At 27.3% G+C, this 24,811-nt stretch overlaps 1 protein-coding gene across 1 annotated transcript in view; it reads left to right on the top strand.

Moving 5' to 3' along the window:
* The first annotated feature begins 20,053 nt into the window (after nt 1-20,053).
* The window catches only part of LOC129959868 (neuropeptide FF receptor 2-like), a 105,911-nt gene continuing 101,153 nt past the window's right edge, over nt 20,054-24,811 (top strand). The window contains exon 1 of the mRNA XM_056072763.1: nt 20,054-20,447. Coding sequence (XP_055928738.1) covers nt 20,054-20,447 — 394 coding nt within the window. The remainder of the gene's footprint in view (nt 20,448-24,811) is intronic.

The following is a 24,811-nucleotide window of genomic DNA, read 5'->3' as shown; positions in this document are numbered from 1 at the left end:
TGAACACTGATGACACCCATTAACAATGATTCCATTAACACTGATGACACCCATTAACAATGATCCCATTAACACTGAAATATTATAAAATATAGAACAGTATTAGGAATACTGAAAGTTATATCATCAGTATTGTGCAATAATTAAAACTCATAAAAAGGGACCGAAAATATTTAAAAGTACTCATAACGTGAAATATCGGTGCAAAAATATTATTTTATCTTAAATCGGTACTAAAAATAATTAGTTTATCCCTAAATCTTATTGTTCATCGGTCCAAAACCTTTAAAATTGTCCGAGCTATTTCGTTCTCAAGATAACTGTACTTATATACAAAATAATCAAACGATTATGTTTTCAAATAATGCGATGTCATGGGGCTCTTGACTTTATTAGGTTGTTTGATGTATACAATAAAGAGAACAGTTGTTAGTCTATTCAGATAACACGACTTTAGTTTCTGTCATAATGTAATGCTTAATTTTTTTTTCTTCCGGAAAGCATGAATATTAAGTTATGCTTAACAGTTTTATATGACCTTTAGAGACTAACTGATAGCTAAAGGTCATTTGAATATTAAAAATCAAAGTTTTGTATTTTATAAAGTTTTAATATTATAAAAAACGATTTTGCAATATTTTATTTCAATTTTATATTAATCAATATTGTTCAAAATTTTATAATATCGTAAAATATTGTTTTTACGATATTTTATATTATATTATGATACTTACTTGATTTTTTTTTCAAAAAAAAAATCACACCAGTTGCAGACTGTTAGATCTCTCATAAAGTTAGTGTTTATTAGTCCTCTGCACACAAAAGAAATTTTTGAAATAAAATTTAAATGATGGATCCAACTATTCTTAATCCGAGAATCTCATAGAAGCCACAGGGGTTCTAAAGATGAAGATCAACGTTCTTCTATTAATGATTTTTGAAAAAAACATCAAATCTTCGTATTTTTTTCTATTTATTCGGTCAAATTGAAGTTTTTATCAATTTATGCATAGTGTTACTTTTGCAATTTTTTTATATATGTGAAAATAAAAATTAACAAAAAAACCTGTCATGCTGTTATGCTGATCTAAAAGAGGGGATGAGCTTTTTCGCTCTCTCTAGGGTATAAAATTCAGCCGCCTTCATACAACTTCAATATGAGTTGTTTGTATTTTATTCGATGGAATAAAATAAAATCTCTTTCGAAAACATAACACTTATTCTTCTCATTGAATTCCCTGCTACGTTAAGTTTTGAAGACTCAAAATGTGATTTGGTGAGAATGCAATCTTTTCCTTTCAATTTACCCCAAAAATGAAAAGTTTTAACTATATAGTAATTTTAACCTTTATGTTTTTCCTTTCTGAATTCGCAGCAAGCCGAACATCAAACTATCGTTTAGTAGTTTTATTTATTTTTCGAATAATTCCCTTCTTTTCCAAGCAAGATGCCACTACTACTCTATGTGCGCATTAATCTTTTTTAAGCCTTTTGATTAAATGTGAATTACCCTTAATTCTTTCTCTCCTTTTCACTACTAACGATTTTTAAAATCACAAATTCACAAATCACTTCATAAGAAAGAGTTTTGATTTTTTAATCCAAATTATATAACATTTACGCTGGATATTCATTCTTATTAATCTAAGTATAGAAAAAGAAACTATATTCAAAGGAATGAGTTAATTATATAATTAAAGAATTGTTTAATTGTAAAAATAATTAAAGCTTTAATATTAATCATATCATTTTAAAATCATGGAATGAAAAACAAATATAGATTTGACTTTCCGTTATAAAAAAATTAGCCTTAGTTTTTGAATTATTACTATATGTCAAAAAATATAGATTACTATTGTCATAGTAATGTACCGTTTGGAAGAAAGTCAAAAGCTTTTTTGCTGCGTACCGAGTTATTTTGAAACATGGTCAGTTAAAAAGAAAGACATCAGAAACGAAAGCTAATTCTAAATTTCCCAACTCAATAATTTATACGGAATTACGATTTAAACTTTATTGCTTCTTCTTTCGAATTATATTCTAAATATCTAATCTAATCTAATCTTATTATATTATTGATTTTGATTATTGTATTTTGTGGAAATTAAAAAATATAGAAAAGAAACTTCCAGAAAGAATTAAAAGCAACACTTACATCAATTATAACGCAAAAATCATGTCTGTTTACAAGCATATTTTTAAAAAAATGTGAAATATTCTACCAATTTCAAGGTATCAAAACTCTAAAGATAGGCATGGAAGTTTAACAGAGAATGAGACTAAAAAAAATTTAACTTTATACAGGCTTCAAATAACCTATTTTAGCAATATAGAATATTTTACATCCGCAATATCTGAGCATCATTTAGTTTCTTTGTCTTAATTCATTTCTCATATAATACTGAATTTCTCTTTTTTAAAATAGCTAGAGATGAAGCATAAATTCAATAACTTAATTTTATCAAGCGCAGACTAAGCCTAATTTCAGTGCTTTCTTCTTTTATAATGTTTTATAAAGCATTTTATGCATAAATGCAACCTCAATAGAAAATATTTCAACTAAAATGCGTTTCTAAAACATTTATCAGAAGAGGATAAAATATTTTTTACTTACAAGTTTTGAAAAATATTGGTATATTCTGGCGACACATGTTAAAGCTCCTGAATCCCATGTGATGTTTGCACTTGTTTGGAAGTCTGAGTAATAGTTAAATTGAATTAGTACTTGAATGTAAACAATATTCAAGATATAAATTATTATTAATAGATACAAAATAAAATGATAACTCTTATTGAGAAAGAACTTTGTCGAGCTTATTTAAATGTTTTTCAAGCATTTGTTTATTTTATAGAATATTTTCATATCATCTTTCATCAGAGAGTCAAATTTCTTATTTTCCTGTAATGTATGCTTATTTTTCAGGAAAGGTGAAATTCTCGACCAATTATGACAAAATAAATTTTATTTATTTTAAGATGTAGAACATTTAACAGTTTGAGCACCAAAAAGCATATAAAAAATTTTAAATTAAAAGATGAATGAAAAACAGGCGGTTTTCCCCCTTTTTTATGTGTTTTTTTAAAATCCCATGTGGAGATGGAAGATCGATCATTTATTACATTTTTTTTCTATACATTTTTCACAAAGGACGAAATTTTCCCCGATATAGATACTCGAAAATAACATTTTTTTTAATTACATACATGTACAGTGTGTTCCTAAAATGTGGGACATGTGTTCATTTCTCTAATTATTGCACTTAGGTATATACTCTAAATTAAGAGATCTTTTAAATAAGGTGGGCAACTGTATGAAATCATTTTGATTTCTGTGGAGATAGAAAATAAAAAGTTAAGAAGATAAATTTTTATACCTTCCACATATTGTAAAAGATCAATTAGTAAAATGTTCCTTACAATCATCTCGGCACAATCATCTATCTGTATATATATATTCTGCTTTTTGGAGTACAGTATGCTTCTAATTAGGGATTGCAATATCGGACCAAAAGTTCAATACCGGTATTCGGTATTTTTTAGATCTTAATACCGGGATACCGGTTTTAATACAGGTATTAGAAAATTTAGAAAAATAAAGAAAACACAGGTGTTTCTTTGTTTTATTTGCCAGTTTTATAAGAGAGTGTAAATATCACAAAAAATATGTAACTTATAAATTATAATAGTATATAAAGAATCACAAAAAAGGTAAAGGAACATCTAATTTATTTAAATCACAAAAAAGTGTGAATATCACTATTCAATCTATGGTAGTATTACAAATTTTTGAAATGTGATCTTAAAAAATATAATGCAACAATTGTACTGTCATTAAGCCTGGAACGTAATTTTGTGCAAAAATTACCAGCTGTCGAAAACACTCTTTCAGCATCTAGGCTAGTTGGTGGTACTGTTAGCAATGCGCGATATACTTTTTCCAAGTATTTACCTCTCAATCCCTCATCATCAAATAAATCGATTTCTCGTCGGATGGTTTTTTGATATAGCTGATTTCAGTATGGTATTTTGGTTTGTTGAAATATTTTTTATTTATCTCTAATTCTAATTTTCGTTCAAGAGACAATTGCTTTTCACTATCGACATTAGTGTCATCATAATCTTCGATAACTTTACCGAATTCTTCTGAATGTGGATAGGTTTATGGGTAAAATTGTTTATAAAATTTACTATAAACTTGATCAGATTTGAATTGGTTAATCTCTTTTCTTCTTTTTTATTTTCATTTTTAAAATCATTATAATTATATAAATACCGTAAGACATTTTCTATTTCGGTATGCCTTGCTTCTGTGTAATTTTTCATTGTAATATATAATTCTTCAGATAGTAATGTGTGCTGCTCTTTCAGTGACTGCAACACGGAATTTATTGTTGCATTAGCTGTTAATAAATTTAAATCCCTCCGACATCTCATCCTTTCATCTTTCCTTTCCTCATTTTATCTCAGATATCTCCTCCTTTCATCTTTCCTCTCATCACTATTTTGTCGAATTAAACGTATCCTAACACATTTTACAATCCGTTGTTGTCAAACCGCATTTTATCACTTCTCTTGATTGTACGATGCAACTTTGTATTCACAGTCTAATTAATTTTGCCCGTTAGAGAGACATAAAAACAAAAAGGCATACTATTTTGCTATGTTGGCGATTCCTGAACAAAATAGTGGAGACAATTTTAAAAATGTCTAGTAAATACCGAAAAAACGGTATTTAAACTTGTGAATACCGATATTACAAAATTGTACAAATGGCTCAAAATACCGGTATTCGGTATCCCGGTATACCGGTATTGAAATCCCTACTTCTAATTTTTTAGTCATATACCATAAATATCTACAAAAATATGTACGAGTGTAGATACTTGTATGCAACATAGTGAAAGTACTATATTCTCATCTATCAAAGGAATTCCGATTTAAGCTGCATATAACTTTGTCTTGTATTATATTGAATTTTTTTTTTCAAATTTTTCTTCTTACATATTTATGGCTAAGAATTTTATTGAATTCAATTTTGATTTGTTCTTTTATTAGGGAAGAATTAGCATCATAGCACGAATTTTATTATCATTTGAAGAGTTAAAATAAACACAAAACTGTTTCAATAATGTGGGTGTTTTATGCTCCTGACGGATAATATCTTACAGATATATATATCTCTTGTAATTATTATTTTCCTCCGTTACATTTTTCCTGCCTTTTTTTATTATTAATATATGCATTTTTAATACTATTCAAAATCTATTTTCTCATTTATTCGTTTTAATTTATATAAATTATTTAATATATATAAAAATCTAAACAAAACAATCGTAATTAAGTAAAAACAGCACAGTGTTTTGATACATGAATCGTCTTTCTTGTTACAGAATTGTTACTTGAAATATTTTTATCAAATCAATAATCTCTTAGAAATATGTTAACAGAAAACCAAACAGGTAAATTTAATTTAATAATTTATTTAAAATGATGGGTGCATGTAAGTGCTTCAAACGATATTTTGGAAACAAAAGCAAATCTACACAGCATTGCATCAAATATCTTTTTCATACCATAGGTTTTTTTTTACAAACTGTAGATTTCGTGAATAAAAGAACATAGGAAACTTTCAATTGCGGGGGCAGGAAAATTCTAGGGAAAGAACATCAAAAGAAATAGGATGAAGAGAACACGCGACTCCAAGTCAAAACACAAGGTTTAGATTTCCAACCAGCGCAACTGATAATGCACACAAGGAAGGATTGAATGCTAAAAATAAATATCTTATTTTTCCTTTCAAAACCTGGAATGGAAAACGGAGAAAACAAATATTGAGGAAAGGTGAGAGGTGTCAGATTCTGAGAAATAGAGTTTATTTGCATCTGAGGAAATATGAATAGTAAGATATAAATTTCAAAAAAAGTTAACATATTACTTCCACTTCTAAGCTTCTTAGGATTTTTCATTAGAATATTTCGCACTGAAATTAAAATATGCACCGAATCGATTATTTTTTCTCTAATATATCTTATTTCCAAGTATTTTTAATAAAATTTCCATGATATACCAGCAAACTTAATTCAATTTCATGATTTTCAGATTTCAGAGCTATTTTTGTCAAAATTTAAAATTATATTTTCGCATATTGTTGATATCATTTACATATGTATGCATCAGCAATTTGCAAAAATATCTTTTGGCATCGGTCATCATTATAAACGGTAGGGAAAACATCTCATTTAGTAATTTTTCTGACGCAAGAGTTGAAAACTTTTATTTTACTTTGATTCGAAAATTTATAAATCCGGAAAAAAATATAAATATATTTTTATTTTTTATCTTTTTTTTAAGTTCTAGAGCTTTGCCTTTGATTAAAATGTTTTTCATTCCTGGGTAGAATTATATTTGATGACCAGTTTCAAACAGTAATTTATTCGAAAACATTTTGATATTTTTTATTATTGAACATGTAATTCTGCTGATCAAATAATATTTTTTATATATATTTTTTAATATAATATATTTTAATTTCGCATATTGAGTTTCAAGAAGGAATATATATATATATATATATATATTCAAAGCCCTGGATAAATTGTAAATATAGATTCTAAAATTTAAAATACTAAAGCCAATTGTCAAAAATTCTAGAAATTATATCCATTAATATAGCGTAATTAGCAACAGATGTCCTAAATGGTGTTATCAAGTTTTTCCCAACAATGTACTATTATTGGGAAAACTGCCTCTGAATTTCAAAAAAATTAAAAGATATCACAGCTAAAATGAAGGGATAGTACTGATGCTAGAATATTATCTTTATATAAAAAAGAAAAACCGTCATGCAAAATTTTGTTCTCGCACCAAAGAAAAAATTTCAATTTTTTTTCAAAAGTTCCCTTAAGTAGCTCTGTTTGAGACAGATGTATGGAATTCAAAACCTGTATTATTTTTCTTATTTTCTTATTATTTTGTGCTCCTCAATACAACACTACGCTGATAAGTTCCCATCATTCATTAAATCCTCAATTTAATTCTAAAAATCAGAACAATTGTGTTTAATATTAATTCCTTAATTAATTAATATTAATTTCCAATCTCAAAATGTACGTTCAAGATTACATATGTATATGTGAAACAATTTCTGCTGCTTTTAGTATCAAAATAATACGTGCTTCTGAGAGTTATAATTTCTCAAAATACAATCGAAACTAGACAAGAAACTATATTCTCAATATTTCTAAATTGAAGTCTTATTCAATATCTGACGAAATTCCGACTGAAATTAGATTTGTTGCAAACGAAATGTAAAAGTCTTTCCCATTTTGCTAGAAAGACTTGAACTTCTATTAATTTTTTTTTATTTATAAGTATTTTTCGCTGATAATTTGTCGGATATCACTATTTTTATTCAAATTTTATCACTCCAATCCAATATCAATTTAGAAGAAGCAAAGGGTATTTCCATTTGTAAAGCTCTAGGGGACGTACTGATTTTTATTTTTTCCTTCCAGATCAAGCCCACTCAACTAATTAAGAAATAGAAAGATTCTATACTCATAAGGAGAGGGTACTGATTGGAAAATATAGTTCCGGATAAGATTTAATATAATAGTTGCACATCTTTAGGGCATTCATTCATTAAAATATTAAAGAGCAATAGCAAGTCATATTAATGTTTTCCATTTTTTGAGCAAAAATTAGTGTTTATTATATTAATAGTTGAATTATAATAAAAATTTTAAAGAAAATTAATTATAAATATAGGGGGGTTTGTAATTTTTTTTTAAATTATACAAGTTAAATTATCCATTTACATAAAGTTTTCATTAATATGATATTCATTTTTATGCATAAATAAATATTCTTTCACCTAATATTTGATTTCTAATTTAACTTTTAAACAGAGAAATAATTATAAATATATCTTAAATGGTGATAAATATTAATTACGATTATTTATATCTTAAAAGAATAATCAAAATTTCTATATATTTATTCTGACTTCATTAATTTTCATTTGCATACAAGATCCAGAATTGTAACTATCATAAAAACATTGGAAACAAAATATATTTTAACACTCTACAACTGATGAATGATAATTGTTTTTAAGAGCGAGGTTTCTTTAAGATATTTTTTAAAAACAAATTTCACTTATATTAAAATTGTTTTTTTTCAACAGAAAGTTGGACAGCTCATTATGAATACCGTATCTTCTTGTTAGAAATTAGCAATGACAACTGATTAATGTATAGTTTGATATTTATTGTATAACAATGAAGTTTTCACGAGAATTTATTTCTTCATCACATTCGAATAAATAAACAAAATACTGTACATACTTAGTACGATTTTTTTTCTGTCTATAAAAATAAACATTGCAAAGTTGAATACATTTGAAGGAATAACATTTACGGGGGGCAAGCTTGCAATTTCTCGTCATCTTGAATAATTTCTAAAAAATTATCTTATTGTTGAAATAAATGCTTTTCTTTGAAGAGAAATTGGCTGACTATTGCTTAATACTTTAATGAATGAATATCCTAAAGATGCACTAAAACTATTTTCAAACTCAATTTTCCAACACGTGCCTACCTCTTGTCAGTGGTATAGAGTGTGGTTCATTCCTGTCTCAATGTTATTTCATTTACTACATCCTGAGATTAGAAGAAAAGCTATAACAAAAGTGTGTTGCTGAGAACTGGCCATAAAACTAAGCCATGAAGAGACCAAAGTAGACATCATTCAGATTATATTGAGAGTACTGCATTTGTTTATCCCATGAAAATCCCGGTTTACGTTGCATCGTATGTTATATGATTTCAACCACTTTTCCTTCATAAAGTGATCTTATAAGTATTTTTTCTTAAACTAATTATCACTTAAAATAAACTATATTGATTTCCAATTCAGTTTTGTGGATTTCCCTCTACGCATTCGTTTTCAAGTGTCAACTATTGGATATTTACTTAATTAAATTTCTATTAGACAGTAAAGATAGTTTATACCAGATATTAAAGCTCGACAAAGCATTAGAGTACTATTCTTGTTGTCTTCATTCCACACTAGCTCAAATCTTTTGATTCAAGAGCACAATTTCGCCATCCACCAGTCTCATATGTAAAGTAAAACTTTGTTTTGAAATTACCTTCATCCAACACTAACGTAAAAAAATCGTTAGATCACCTAGGGCTCAAGTAAAAGAGTTTCCCATTCCTACAGTGTAGAAAATAGACAATGCCGTCCAAAGTGAAACATTTTTTTTTTTTTTTTTTTATTTTCTTTAAATTTTTTTTTATTTAAATACATCCCATGAAAAATTAATTTTTATTATTAACACTGTAAACCTAATTTAAATATTAGGTTTTTTCAGCAAATTATTTTCATCAAAATGCTTTTTTAATATAACGTAAATGTCTTCCGTGGCATCAAAATAATTTTGATTAAACGTTCATAAATTGTATAGACTACTATCAAAAAGTAGATAATTTGCATAAAAGTACAAAATTTCATGATCATTTTAATGCAAATAAGACTTCATTTATCCATTAAATATTTAGGAATTGCCTTGAAGCTAAGCTCTTCGAATACATTATCAATATCAAGTTTAATACCACACAGCGATTTTTATTTCTATCTGGTAAACAAAATATTTATGTCAAATTTTCATATATTTCATTCAGAGACGAACAGAAAAATAAAAAGGATATTTGATAAAAACTAATTACTTTTTTTTTATTTTGAAAGAAAATATTACACGTGCGGAAAAATAATGTAGTGATTGCATTAAGCTTATCTGGCGATAAAAGCAGTTAATTAATTCACCCGAACGTATCTGAAAACAGAAATATGTTCACGATAAAATCGTAATCAAGGAGATTTCAATATATTGTATATAAAATATAACCGTTAAATTATTGCTTATCTCCTTTATTATATTAGTGAAATTGGGATTAATATGTTTCAGTTCTTCTCAACATTTTTTTTCTTTTCTTGGAAGGTGCTATTTTTTAAGCTGCTTAACATGCAAAGTTTGTGTTTCCTTCGGATTGCTCAAACATGTGTTAAGTATCTTGGACACCCATGTACGGATGAAACATTAATTAAAGAACAGTTTGAAAGAAATTTAAATGAGATTGATGATAACTGCCAAGAAAAATACGGTTCTAACTATTCTCGGATGTATTAAAAGGGGGTTATAAGGCAAGTTAAAACTCTTGCATTCTTTACTGAATTCATTCTTGGCTGCATTAAGAAAAAAACCACGGCGAAAATTTCTCTTTATGCATCTTAATGCGATTAAAATTACCGATGATGTCAAGGACATTGAGTGCAAAGAAATAAAGCTAGCAAAAAAGATGACTGAAAAAATGAAGTTAAGTAAAATTAAAGATGCGTTTAAAAAACTAACAAAGAAAAAAATTACTTATCTTTTCAGGTATTAAAGCGCTTTTTGGTTGAAAAGAAGATTAAGATTTAGAAGAAAAAATGTGGTCATAATCCAAACCGATTTTTAAGAAGTGGAAAAACGGTGATGTAAGGAGATCAGATTTTTTTCTACTTTAATTATGCATGGTATTTAGTTTTAAAAGTAACATTTGTTTACTTGCTTTTTTGGCACGGTCCGACAAAAATTTAAATAAATGCACTGAATAACTAAAAGTAATAAAACTCTTTCGAAAATGTTCTTAGAAGATAATGTTATATCTCGTCAAGGATGTTTTCCACAAACGCAATTGCGATCGAAATGTCAGTTTTAACTGAAAGTTCATGTACTTAAAAATACTACTAATATAAATAGCACTAAAGATTGGTAATTGGACGGTACGTCAAGAAACAATCAGCTATTATTTTTTGCAGATTGGTCTGAAATTAATTTTTAACTTCGTTATTTTTTGTTAAAAATAATTCTTCATTAGGACTTCAAATTTCTTTCTTTTAATTTTGGTGGCTTTCCTATTAGTGAAATAATGGAAATTGTACGCTATATCTTCCAATTAGAGCTTCGATGGAGACTAACTCTGTATAGAAGACTACTGCACCATTGACTCAGCTAGGAATAGAACATTCCTTTTAACATGTCGTAAACAAGAGCATCGGAAATAATATTGTGCATGACTTGAAATATTCCTTCCTCAAATAACAATTATATTTTTTCATTAGCGACAAATTTGGAAATAATATACTTTTGTGGAGCACAAAATAAAAAACCTTAAGCTCTAAAAAGCTTTAAAAAAATTAGAAATTAAATTAGAAGAATCGTAGTATAAAAAGATGAATTATAATTTGCTAAGGAAAAGGTAGACGGATTCATTTTCATTATTTATAGTATAAATTATAAAATTAAAAAAAGGACCTAAAAAGATTAAATTTAACAACAGCATATAAGAAAAATGATACCAGAAATTATTTGAAAAATGACACTTGATTTAGTACTTATGTGAATCTTCTTGAGTGTAGTTCAATTTTATTCAATACAACTACTTTCTACACCGTTTATCATTGATTGTAAAAATGCAAAATTGATTGTTAGCAGTGATAGAATAAATATATATTCTTATTTTGTATATTATATGTGCATACTTTTTATATTATAAAAATGTATATAAATTTATATCTCCATAGAAAAGGAATTAAAGAAATATCTTTTTAGTTATATACTATGCATATTTAATTCCTAATTCTCTTCAATAAAACAACATAATTATCTTCAAATATACTTTTAAATAAATAAATGCTATTTCATTTTATTTGGAATGTTTTATATAACAAATGATGTACTTTTATTCATCAATTATAAAAGATTTTTTTTTTTTCAAGCAGTGAAGGAATTACAAGAAGTTAGAAGTTATAGAAAGCAATATTTATTATGTTTACTTATCTTTAGCACTTATTATAAGTTAATGAATATTAATACTATAGAACATTATTAGAGTCATATTTAACATATAGTTTATCGAAAAGACTTTTGTTCTCAGGAATGCTTAACTCGTAAGAAAGCTAAATGGTGTCATTTTAAATTCCTTTGAGATGTGATACTGACAGCCATTATATTCATAGGATTTGAAATGTCAACATTATATATTTGAAGTTTACAGACTTACGAAATAAATTTTATATAACCATTCTGATTTTCAAGAATTCTTGTAACTAGAAATATTTATGAATTGCAGAAATATAATAGATACTGTAACCAAAGTTTACATTTCCTTCCATATGTTTGTTAAATAGCAATACTTGTTTCTTTTTTTCAAAATTTTTCTTACATATAGGAAATGCTTAATCGTTATTTAAGTTCTTTCATTGCAGTTCCGAAACTTGTTTGATATGCTATTAGAAGTTACTTTATAAAATTCTGTACCTATATAAAGAGCTTAGCATATATAGTATATATTTATTTTTTGAGTGAATCAAACTATTTTAAGAATTCCCGCTGATATTTAGTTATTTAAAATTATTCTAAGATGTCCAAAATATTTTCATTAAATAATGTATATTCTGTCGAGCTCTGTGGAAAGGCATTTTCATTTTATTGACTCAGTGATGTTTTTTTCATAACCTTTATATCCCCTGGCCAATAACGATTTCTTAGAAATCTCCGCAACGAAAATATAATTTTTCCCTCATGTTCTTTTAAGAAGTGTGGTGAATTGTACCAAATAGTTGCCTTGGACAAAAGTGTTCTTTCGGTTTTTTTCTTTTTTTAAACTTACCTTTGCTTTAGAAAAATACCACAGTAAATAAATAGCTAATTCTATTTTTATGTAAATCAATAAAAAGGAGGGGATATCAAATAATAGGTGAGATGGGAAGAAGAAAGCAGTGGATTATTTGATAAATAATATTTCAATTTCCTTTTCCTCTGAAGAACATTGGTGATAGATATGTGTTTAGCGTGCAAGTGACTAAGACATTAATTACATTCTAGGAGACTAAATTCTCAAAGTCTGAGAATAGCGACTTTCTAAGCATCAAAGAAAACTTTTTGTTAAAAAGAATATTTGGTCCTGTAAAGTTCATGAAAATCATGTAAAATCCATCGGAAATTTTAATTAATATATGTTGTTTAAAATCCTTCAAGATATCTGAACCAAATTTCTCAACTTTTATCATGGTTAATATACTCCTTGTTGGACCGTTCTAAAAAACCTTTATTTTTCAAGATTTTACTTACAATAAAGATAGTATCTAAGGATAATTGTAGTATTTGATGAAATGTAACGAAATATAAAAATACTAAACTTGTTTTCTTTTATTTAAAGAAAGATATTTTCATAAATGGCAAATGTATGCCATCATAGTAAGATATGCTAAGTCTGTTTTGTTAAAAACTGTTTTTATGTATTGTCTGTTTCTTAATTAAAAATAGATGATCATGAGTTTAAAATTTAAAGATGCCATTTAAAAATGTAAAGATACTTCACCAGGTTCCTCCCGGTGGTGTGGTGTGGAAGTTTGGACAGGGGCCGGCTCAGATGTCTTCCTCGTCATCTGATCGTGGCTCAAAATTACGAGGTCCGTCCCAAAATAGCCCTAGTTTTGCTTTAAAACCGGACGTTAATACAACTAAACTAAACTAAGCTTCACAAGCCACCTCTATCGGAAAAGGTTCTGTAAATATAAAATATCTATGTACAAAAGTGTACAATATATATAATTAGAGGAATTCTATAAGCTCATTAAACTGTTTTGCTTTGTTAATTATCTAATTAGATGATACGCTCCCTATTATGATTACCTATCTATCTCAGGAATACGTGGAAAACTTGACATGTTTGTGGATTATGTGTAACTTTAATGTCAAACTATAGCATCTTTGAATTACTTCATTTAAGCTGATTTGTTTGAAAAGCGATAATTGAATACCCTTTTAATGCAGATTAAGGATTTAATGCATATGTCGTTTTGAAACAGGTACGATGCATCACGGGCTAACATTCTCCATTAACTTCCATATTTCGAGTTATAATTATAATTTTGAAGATTTGCAAAATATTTTTTATTCTTTTACGGTTCTTTGGAATTTTCTAGGAAGATAAGAAATTGCTTCATAGAAATATTTTGTATCTTAAGATTTGTATCTTAATTTGTATCTTAAGAAGGACTCTTGATGAGAGTCCTCGTATAATTTTAACCATTCTTATTCCTAGTGCAAACGTGATACAGAATATAAACCTCCCAAATATATGAAGACAACGCCTTTGTAAATTAAATATATATATATATATATATATATATATATATATATATATATATATATATTAGAGGATATTTTTCTATACTCATTGATTAAAATTTTGGGCTAAAATTCAGTGGTTAATTATTTAGAAATGAAAGCAAAATTACCCCTAATTAAGCTGGAGTATAAAAGTATTGAAATTATGCAGTAATCCTTTGCAAAAGATATGCAAGGGACATATGTCCACTTTTCCAATATTTAATTCTTTTTAAATAATTCCGTTTTTGCGGTTAATACTTTTCCTCTTAGAAATTTCTTAATCTAGTTACTACGTCTGGAAGACTGCACTAATGTGACAGCTTATTGGTAGACCCGAGGGGAGGGGTAAAAACCAAATGGAGATTGCTTAAGTGTTCAACGCAGCTCAAAGTATCACATCAAGAACTTAAAACTAATTATCATGTTGCGAATGTGCTAGAACATGGGCGGGCAAAAGTGTTTAGGTATGAGTCGTATAATAAAAATTCAACTAATAAATGTAATTTATAATAAGATTCAATCAAGCCTCAAAAGACATTATTTTAAAATTTATAATGTGATGTGTGAAGCTTGGACTGTATTTCTAAACATACTCATACAATCATACATAATCATACTTATATATCAATAGTAAAAAGTGGGAGGCAAAATATTTTTTCATGAAGAAATAGAGCTAGAGCCTGAATTTTTAAAATTAAACAAGAAATGAGCAATTCAAGTTTCCTTTCAATCTTTTATCAAAATGAGTAAAATAAAAAACTTATGAAATTGTTATTGAAAATAAAACAAAAAGGAATTTTTGTTGTTGACTACAAAATAAAACCTTTATTACTAAGTGTCAGAGTATTTACTTATTTGAATAAAATACCGGCCTTTGAAGATCAAAAGACCGCAGTGTTTATTGATGAAGAGTTTCGGATATTATATTGAAGAATTGAAGATTTTAAAACCAGTTCAACCAGTGGTTCATAGCAAACATAGTCATAAATCATGTTAAATTATTTAAGATGAAACATCATATTACGGTTGAAATAATAGGAGTGTCAATCAAAAGACTAAATTAAACTTCACATCTTTGTTCTTATTGAATTAACTAAATCAATATTTCTTTTTTAAATTATAAAATCATTTTTGTTTTCAAAAAAAAATCGATTGCTATTTGTTTTAAAACATAAAATTCCCCTTATTTGAAAAACTGCTTCATTTTTTAGATATTTTTTTTCAAAAGAAGTTTGCAAAATAATTACATCGAATAAGAAAAATAGCGCGCTCAAAATATCAGCACCAGAGGAAAACAGTAAAAAATTACAGTGAACCATTTATTATTTTTTACCATTCTTAATATAGAGGCTAACAGAATTTTCTAAAAGTACATATCAGATTCTTTAATTTATTTAAAAATTAATTTAACAATTAGAACATATTTAAATATTCATATTGAGAGAGCATCATGCAAAAATGGTTAAACTTATGAGAAAATGAAGTTATTTTCTGAAAACGTTCCGTAAACACCATTTTTAGAAAATTAATAATTCTTAAACTTTATACATTTCATTAAAAAGTATTTAAAACGTAATTTTATTTACATATTCTATTGAGTTATGTAGGCTAAAATCCAAATTCTTACAAATAAAGAACTTTCTTACTTTTCAACTCTTAGAATATAAATAAGTACCCCAAGAACTAAAATGATCTAAGAATTAATTTAATTCCGAACAACGTTATTCTTTTTCTCTGAGTTAGTTAAAATTTGCATTATTTCCATTAAAAGAGAGAAAAGTTCATCCGAACCTTAGATGAGAATAATTAACATAAATAAACAGTGATTAAAGATTCAGTAAATTACACCAAGTTTTCTTCTTTTTCACGCCAAAAGCTATGCATTCGTTTAATTGATCTCAGACGAAATATTTAATTCCATTTTTAAAGAAATCAATAAGACTTTATTCTGCTAATCTAATTAGAACATTCACATTATTTACAGAAACTTTTAACGAATTTTAGAAACAAGTAAAAACAGAGTAACTGTTTCTGGTTTCTTTTTAAGAATTTTAGAAACAAGTAAAAACAGAATAACTTTCTGGTTTCTTTTTGTAAGCATATTTTCTCTTATTACAGATATGAAGAATTAAGGCAACTTATAGAAAGGAATGCAGATGTCAAGGGTTTTCTTTTAGTTGCAGGGAAAGAAATAGAGCATATCACAGAACTCTTGATTTAGTAACTGACAGTATCCATTTACTGATTATATTCTGCACCTTTCTTCTGACTTAAAGACAATAAAAGAAGGACGGGACGGTCTCGTCAAATGTATTAGTAGAAAAGTGTAAAGGCAAAATCCATCTTTTTAAGCGAGATATCCCTTGGATAAATTTCTGCTTCTTATTTATAGGGGTTCTTTAAATAATATTTTTGATAGTGTTTTTAAATTTCTAAAAATAAAAAAAAAGGTCACGAAACAAAAACCTGTTTTTTCTATTAAAATAAATTAATAAATTTATCTATATTCTTTTTGTAAATAGATATATGCATTACACACACACACACATACATGCACGCAAACACACATAAACATGTGCATGTGTGATGTTTAATACTTGAATTGAAGTAGCAGTCTTCGAGTTTTTTAACGCTTTTTGTTCTTTAGAATTTCATTGATATAATCGAATTTTTAGATTGAAGATGTAAAATGTAAGCACACAGAGAAGATGGAAGAGCCGGAATCAGAAAAAATTTTGATTGTATACAACAGTTTTAGAAGAAATTTCCAAACCTCAAAAAGTTCCCGTCATATATATATATTCAATCAATATTTTTTCATCTGTCATAATTACCAGACAAACACAAGAATGTAATTGTATTAATAACTCTCCATTTACCAAGGTTAAGGATTGCCATGGCAGGAAAGCATGAAATGGGGGAGACAGGTTTTAAGTTCTTTTTTGTGAATGTCATTTCATTCACCATTACAAAATAAATAGACCAATGCATGCAGTAGTAACGAAATTCCTCTTTTTCCGGAATCGCTACTGGATTCTTTTCTGGTTTTTTTCCCCCGGAGACAAACCAAAATGTGCTCCAATTTCCTCTGAAAGTCTTCTGGAAAATCAACCAACATTTTTGCATTAAGGACAAACTTCTATTTCAAGTGATATCTAGGCGCTCCATAGTTTTTTGACCAACCTTAGAACTTTTTGCCATCAATCCTTGGCTCATGTATTTTATAAATATTCTTGATCTGTAGATTAGATAATCTTGACCGATTGGGTCACCACTTCAATAATAGAATTTCGATCTAGATGAGACACTCGATGAAACGAATTTGCTACTCAACATCCAGATTGTTTTAAAAGGGCCTGATATTTGTGTTCATATGATGAAGTTAATAAAACTCCCAGATGCAATAATAACAATTCAAATAACTGTTGTTAGCATAGTAATGTCATTTGACACATTACCTTATCTAGATTGTAGATTACTACGGTAGTAATCACACATTTAAACTGCCAGTAATTTACGAATCTAGAATTCTTCGCCTACTCCATTGCATTATTTCGAATCGTAATTAAGAATATTTTTAAATAAGAAAAGCTATTACTCACTTTTTGTTAGGTGTTGTTGGTTAAAATTTCACTAGGATGAAAAAAAAAAACATCCAAGAAATCGGAACTACAGGCGATTTTTCAGATGCAGTATCAAACTACCCGATATTAAAGTTTAAAAAAAATATTTGCCTTCTAAAAGGTTTAAATATGTATTAGCCTAAATATACGAGTTTTGGACCTAAGATTATAACGCTGCATAATCCAAGTTGCTACTAGAGTACTCGAAGAACAAAGACTTCCAAAATCTTCTTTCAGTTTTATTTTCAGAAATAAGGATACGCAATGAATCTTAAATCTGTTATTTTAGTTACAAACCTAATTTTTACTGCTCTTGAATTTTCTGAACCAGTAGATAAATGCTTCAATTTTGTCAGTGCTGCTTAAAAAATATTTTATTTTCGATTTATATTTCTGCAAAAATACTATAAATGAAAATTAAGCAATAAAGTAATGATGAACAACTCATTCAATTTTTGTGAGAAAAAAGATCAACATTTCTAATTAGGGCTGATTAAATACATTTTATTTTCATGGAATCCATTTGAATTACCAATAAAAAAAGACAATAAAATCTTTCCTGTAACAACTTAGCGTAAAAATAATGTTTATTGCCTTCATCACAGCTTGATTTTCGTATCTGATGCGAGCAATTTTAGTATTCAAAACTGAGTGGTGATCAAATATTTGTTCAAATAATACGGTTCTATAAACGAAAAGTAAACTTATATCTTGAAGATTGAACAGAGAAAAAAGGAAAAAATATTATTTCTCATAAATTCATGGCAGTAAAAATTCTCTAGTACAGTGAAGACATATAATACATCCAAATAAATTCCATTCTGAAATTAAAAGTCCGCATTCCAAAGACAACGAGATAATAAAAAAATAGCAATGGATTTCACAAACGAGAGAAATGAGTTTAGGAAGCGTTAAAAGAAATGATGGAAATAAATAAAAAAAAGAAAAAAGAAAACTAACTTGCTCGGTTTTAGTCCTCGATCTTTGTAATCTCACGCTTCACACGCACTAGAGGGCGTATTTTCGTGACATCACGCACCGTGACGTCACTAAGCTCCGCCTGTTTTCCCATTTTCCGGAGCAGCAACCATTCGGGACGATTATTGTCCGACGGACACTTGATCGCGTGAAATCGAAATCTGCTTCCTTTGTACAATTTTCCAGCCGATTTTCCATTTCAAACCTCTTTCGACAAACTTTCGTCGAATCGATTTGATAGTTTATGCTTGTTCTGAAAAAGAAAATATCGACAGAAAAATATTTAACGAACAATTCCATCTTTGAACTTTTTTTCTGAAGTTTTCAAAACTTTTTGAACAAGCAAAAATTTTCCTGGATTCGTCTATTTCATCGATAAAAGTTTCTTAATTTCCTTCGAATTTATTCTTCGTTCATTTATGAATTTCTGATGCTCGAAAATGTATTTACGATAAGGTTTTAGTGAAACATTTCATTTTTTGTGCGCAATTTTTGCATATTTAGTTTTTTTTGTTTATTTTTTTAGTTGGTAAGGAAATAATTTAATTTTCTTTTAAATAACGAATTTTTATTATTACTTTCATTAAATAATATGGCATATATATAAAAACATTCGTTTTCGTAATATTATTAATTTAAAGCATTTTTAAATATATTTCAAAAGATAATTTTTTTTTCTAAATATGTATAAGATTTATTAATATAGTAAAAATTGCATTATAGCTGCAACTTTCTGGATAAGTTTTTAGTTTTTATTCCTCGCATTGCAAAAGTTAAAATCATTTCACTAAAATGTGAGTTTATTTTTTAATATTATCTTTATTTAATTTTTTGAGTTTTTCGTTTAAACACATGTTTTTTTAGCATTTTCTTAGTACTATCGCTTTAAAATGTATCAAAAAGTAATGTTTGGATTTTACAACAGAGCGTCAATTTCATAGATGGATGTATCAATTACAAGTAAGTGAAAAAGAAATTTTGTGAATTGATAATATCTGAAATACGTTTCATATATCCTGTCGATATGTCTACGTTTTAACGCAAAACTCTTGTGCGATTTTCCCGATTTCAATTATTTCACGTAATTTGATATACACAACGTATATCCATGAGTATGTAAATTACATACATGTTCTAAAACAATTATTTGAAACACTCCAAAGCCAAAAGAAACAAAGTACTTTTATCTGTGCCGTTATCTTCCCGAACTTTTGAAGAAAGACTTTCCAAAATGGAGTTCACGAATTCCAGTGAAGATAGAGGAACTATATTTGACTTTGAAAGCGCCATCGTTAATATGACTGACGGCATTTATCCCCTTGATTTCAATACTACTCTCAATAACCGCAATCGCCAAAAAGGTTATTCATTGCCAAGTGACGCCCCATTAATTATATGCCTATATTCATCGATATTTATTCTTTCTGTCGTCGGTAATGCACTTGTCATCCTCACCTTGGCTCAGAACAAACGCATGAGGACAGTCACAAATGTATTCTTGCTAAATCTGGCGATCAGCGACTTGTTGCTGGGAGTGTTTTGCATGCCATTCACTCTCATTGGAAGCTTGCTAAGAAATTTCATCTTTGGAGAAGTTGTGTGTCGACTGATCAACTATTTCCAAGGTAAGTCATTACAAGCGCTTTTTTATTTTGTTTTATTTTTATTATTTATTTGATATGCTACTGCATGTTTTTGTGCCTGCTATGTGTTAGTTCTTTACTTATTTATATACGTGAGAAAAGGTTGGTGTATAAAAAACACAGGGAGCTTCAAAATAATATTTTGCATTTAATTTTGAGTGCCTAAATTTTAAACAATTTTTTGGCAATAAATGAATGGGTTGATATTAATATTTAATTCATTTCATGTTCTTTATTTATTGTTTTTATTCTCATTAATGATTTATTTTGCTACTGTATGTTTTTGTGAACGTTATGTGTTTGCTCTTCAATTAATTATATACGTGAGAAAAGGTTTGCTTACAAGAAACACGAGTAACTTGAAAACAGTTTTGCTTTTAATTTTCACTATCTAAATTTTAAATAATTTTTTGAGCAATAAAACGGATTGGTCTATATAAATATTTAATTCATATTTATATGTAAATGTATACTGAAAAATGAAGATTTTTTTAAGTCTTGATATTTTGAATTAATAATAAAAATTTCGCACGAATTTATTGTTACCAAGTAGAGGAAATCCCCATCGTTATTATTTTTAATATTTAATTAAATTATTATTTAAATATATAATATTACTGCATTATATAATATTATTGCATTATATAATATTATTGTTTTACTAAATGTTTAAATAATTAAACGTTACACATGAATTGTTTAATATTCTGACAAATTGCCTGCCGATCCATAATTATAAATAAAAATTAATGAAAGCAAACGTATAAAACAAATCGCTATTTGAAGAGATTTACGAACTTATATAAGTAAATAAATATTTTGAGTATTTTTTATGTTGAATTTCTGATTATATTCGACATGAAATCAAAATTAAAATATATTTCAGGTATTTGAACTCAACAACAGCGTTCATAAGAACGCTCCTATGATATTTTTTTTCGTTTATCCTGTTAAATATTTTCAATACCTCAAATACATTTTAATTGCTTTTAATAATGAAATTGTAATTTCAACATGGAAAAGAAGTATGAATTATAGTTTATTTTCTATATGTGCATTTTTATGTATAGAAGTTGGGTATAATCAATACCTTCAACCTCTCTATTTTAATTTATTCTGATGCATTACCTAAATTTTGGCACGCAATAATAATAATTATTACTATTGCAATCATGGCACAATTACGAATAGTTAAAAAATAAAAAGTAATCTAATAAAGATTCAAAAATTTTTTTTCATTATTTCTATAATTATTTCAACATATTTCTTTGCATTTTCAATATATCTATTATATTATCGAATTAAAAATTTTATGAAGCAAGATTGGAAAGCTTTAATCTCAGAATGGAGAGAATACGTTTTAATTTGTACGAGAAAACAGTATTAAATGATAATGAACTGCAATTAATTATCGTTAAACTGTAATTAAATAACTTAGTAATATTTTTTTTTTAAAATTCAGCATTAATGAAAAAAAGAATAAGTGATTTTTACTTTAATATTAGATATTTTTTCATATAGGTGTGTTTTATTATATAATGTAGTGAATAGTTTTAAATTAATTTACATTTCCTAACCTAGAATCTTTAAATGGAAATGGGTAAGACCATGTAGCTAAGATTCAAAGGCCTTTTATTTTACCAAAATATTTTCAGAATTTATTAATTTATTCTTCCTTATAATATATCATTCTTGAAAAGGCATAGTTTGGCTACTTTTACTATCAATGATTTAAAATAAAATATATTGGTTTTATCCCACTTGAGAGGAATGGTCTTGTACTTATATCAATTTTATGAGAAGTACGAAAAATTATATCGTTACTATAAAAAGAAGTAGTTTTTTTTATTTTTTATTTCAGGATTCAGGAATATTAGTTAGAAAATTCAACATACATTTTCCCTCCTTTCTATTGCACCTTTCACGGACATAACCAAGACATTTTTCAGATTGAATGTACCATTTTCCTTTCTTTGACTTAGAAAATACATCATTACAATACAAACAATCAAGGTCTGGTGTGTTTTTATCGTCTTCATCGGAGGAATCATCAATCAAGGACTTCGTTTTTTTTATGTCGGTCCTTAATGTTCTTTTTTTTTTCTAATAAAATATACATTTATTTAAGACTTATGCGTAAAAATGCCTGTATTTAGAAATGGATCAGATAAATGTATATATTTTCATTTTTTGGATAAAAATTTATCTTTTTAATCTCAAATGTTGAAATACAGAGCAAAATTTGCATTATTTAATCTGAAATAGTGGAGTAAGAATAGACTGTATCCGATTTAGCAGTGTTGGATAGGCCGAATAGTAGCGCATAGATTATAAAAATAAAACAAAATCCCGCTATTTTGAATTAAATCCTTATTGTTTTTAGTCCTTTAATCCTTAGCAATTGTATAAAAAATTAGATTAAATATTTTTATCACTTTAATGGCTGATAGTTTAAAAACAAATTAGTGAAATAAATCTAAATCAGTGAAATATTCAATGTCAATGAAATATTCAATGTTCTAAATCAGTGAAATATTCAATGACGTATTAAATGTTTTTAGTATTAAATGCCATGTAAAAAGGATTTTAAGATAAAGTTTCGAATGTTTTGAAACGGAAAACATATCTTTGATGCTTAAAATATTTTATAAGAATAACACCGGAACAGTAAATTTCTTTGCAACCAGTTAAACTTATCTAATGCAAATCAAATTCCACGATTTGAATTTACTTATTTGCTTGATTTTGATTTAATCTATACTTATAATAAAGCTCAATGTGTGTGTGTGTGTGTGTGTGTGTGTGTGTGTTGGCGCTCTACAGGCCAGACCGTTTGACCTACAGCTACCAAATTTGGTACATGTATACCTTGGAGGTTGGGAATGTGCACCTGGGGTTCCTTTTTTCGAATTTTTAATTAGAATTTTAATTATTAATTAAAAACTAACTTTCCCAACAAAAAAATCTTCCATTTTCCCCAACGCCAACTTTTCCGCCAAAAAAATCTTCCATTTTCCCCACCGCCAAATGAGAAAGGCTTCAATTTTTTTTTTCTTCCTACAGTAATGAGGCTAGGGTTAAAATTTTTCGGCGGATTATTTCAATCGATTCTGTTTATTTTCTTAATGTATGATGCATTTAAAATTAAACATTGTTAATTAATCGATGTTTCAGATTCATTCTGAAGTACTTTTGAATTAAAATAAAACAGAATAAAGGAAATTAAAAATTTCTAATCCGCATAGCGTTACCCCAACTGGCGTAGAAAAAATCACGTATTTGCGTTACGTAACCGGCGAAGAAAATTCACGCATGCGCATTCTGTTCTGATTGTTGCCATGACAACCGTTATCAATGGATGATTTAAATTATTTTTGGGTTAGTTGCATGCTTTTGTAAGTAAATTGTATTTATGTTAGTTATATATTTTTGTATATGCTTATAGTTTTAAGTACATTGTTTTTTAAGTAGTTTTTTTAAAACCTGTTTTCAACCGTTTATTTTAAACGATTCGTTTTATTTGTTTAGTGTTTGATGCATTTAAATTTAAACATTGTTAATTAATTGATCTGCTCATAATGACTCTAAGAAAATTTTGTTGACCAACTCTTGAGATATTACATAAATTAAAAAAGATATTCTTTAGTGCCCATAAAGTTTAAACGCTGAGTGACTCTATTTTCAGTAATTAGATTATAAAAAAAATGCTTTGTTTCAGTAAAAAATATTATTATATTAATTGAAGATTAATTCTTTCCACTTTAATTTAAAGCATAAATTCTACGGGTGCAAACAGAAAATGAGAGAGATACATATTACGTTATGACTGAAGGCCTTTATAATATTATGAATGAATTATATGATAATCAAAATTTGAAGTTTTAAAATATTTTGATGAAGAAGCTATTAAAGTAGAAATTGCATAAAATATTTAATTATTAAAATTTTAATGAACATTAAGATTGGCGAACCGGCTGGTCGCCAAAGGCGGCTAGTTGATAAATAAAATACATAAATGTTTGAGCATAAATTTAAAAAAAAATTGAGAAATATTTTTCCTGCTGTATAATATTATGTAAGTACAACTAAATTTCATATCTATTTAAAGGCGGAGATTTTATATAGAAAAGCGCTTTAAATTGTGGGTAACGTTCTTCGGTGAAGTCACGTAGGATAAAAATTGACGCAACAAATTTTTTTTTTTTAATTCCCTGTTTTTTCATATTTATCTGTATTTATAATTATATTTTTAAAAGCCTTCTTTAATGGATGGTATTTCACTAGAGTTTGTTCGATTTTTAAAATTTATTCTTCTTTTTGCGTTTTAATTATTGCTTACTTTTCAC

Source organism: Argiope bruennichi, chromosome X2 (assembly GCF_947563725.1).
Source record: "Argiope bruennichi chromosome X2, qqArgBrue1.1, whole genome shotgun sequence".
NCBI classification, from domain to species: Eukaryota; Metazoa; Arthropoda; class Arachnida; order Araneae; family Araneidae; genus Argiope; species Argiope bruennichi.
Note: the sequence above shows the minus strand (reverse complement) of the source record. Positions and strands in the feature narration are given on the sequence as shown.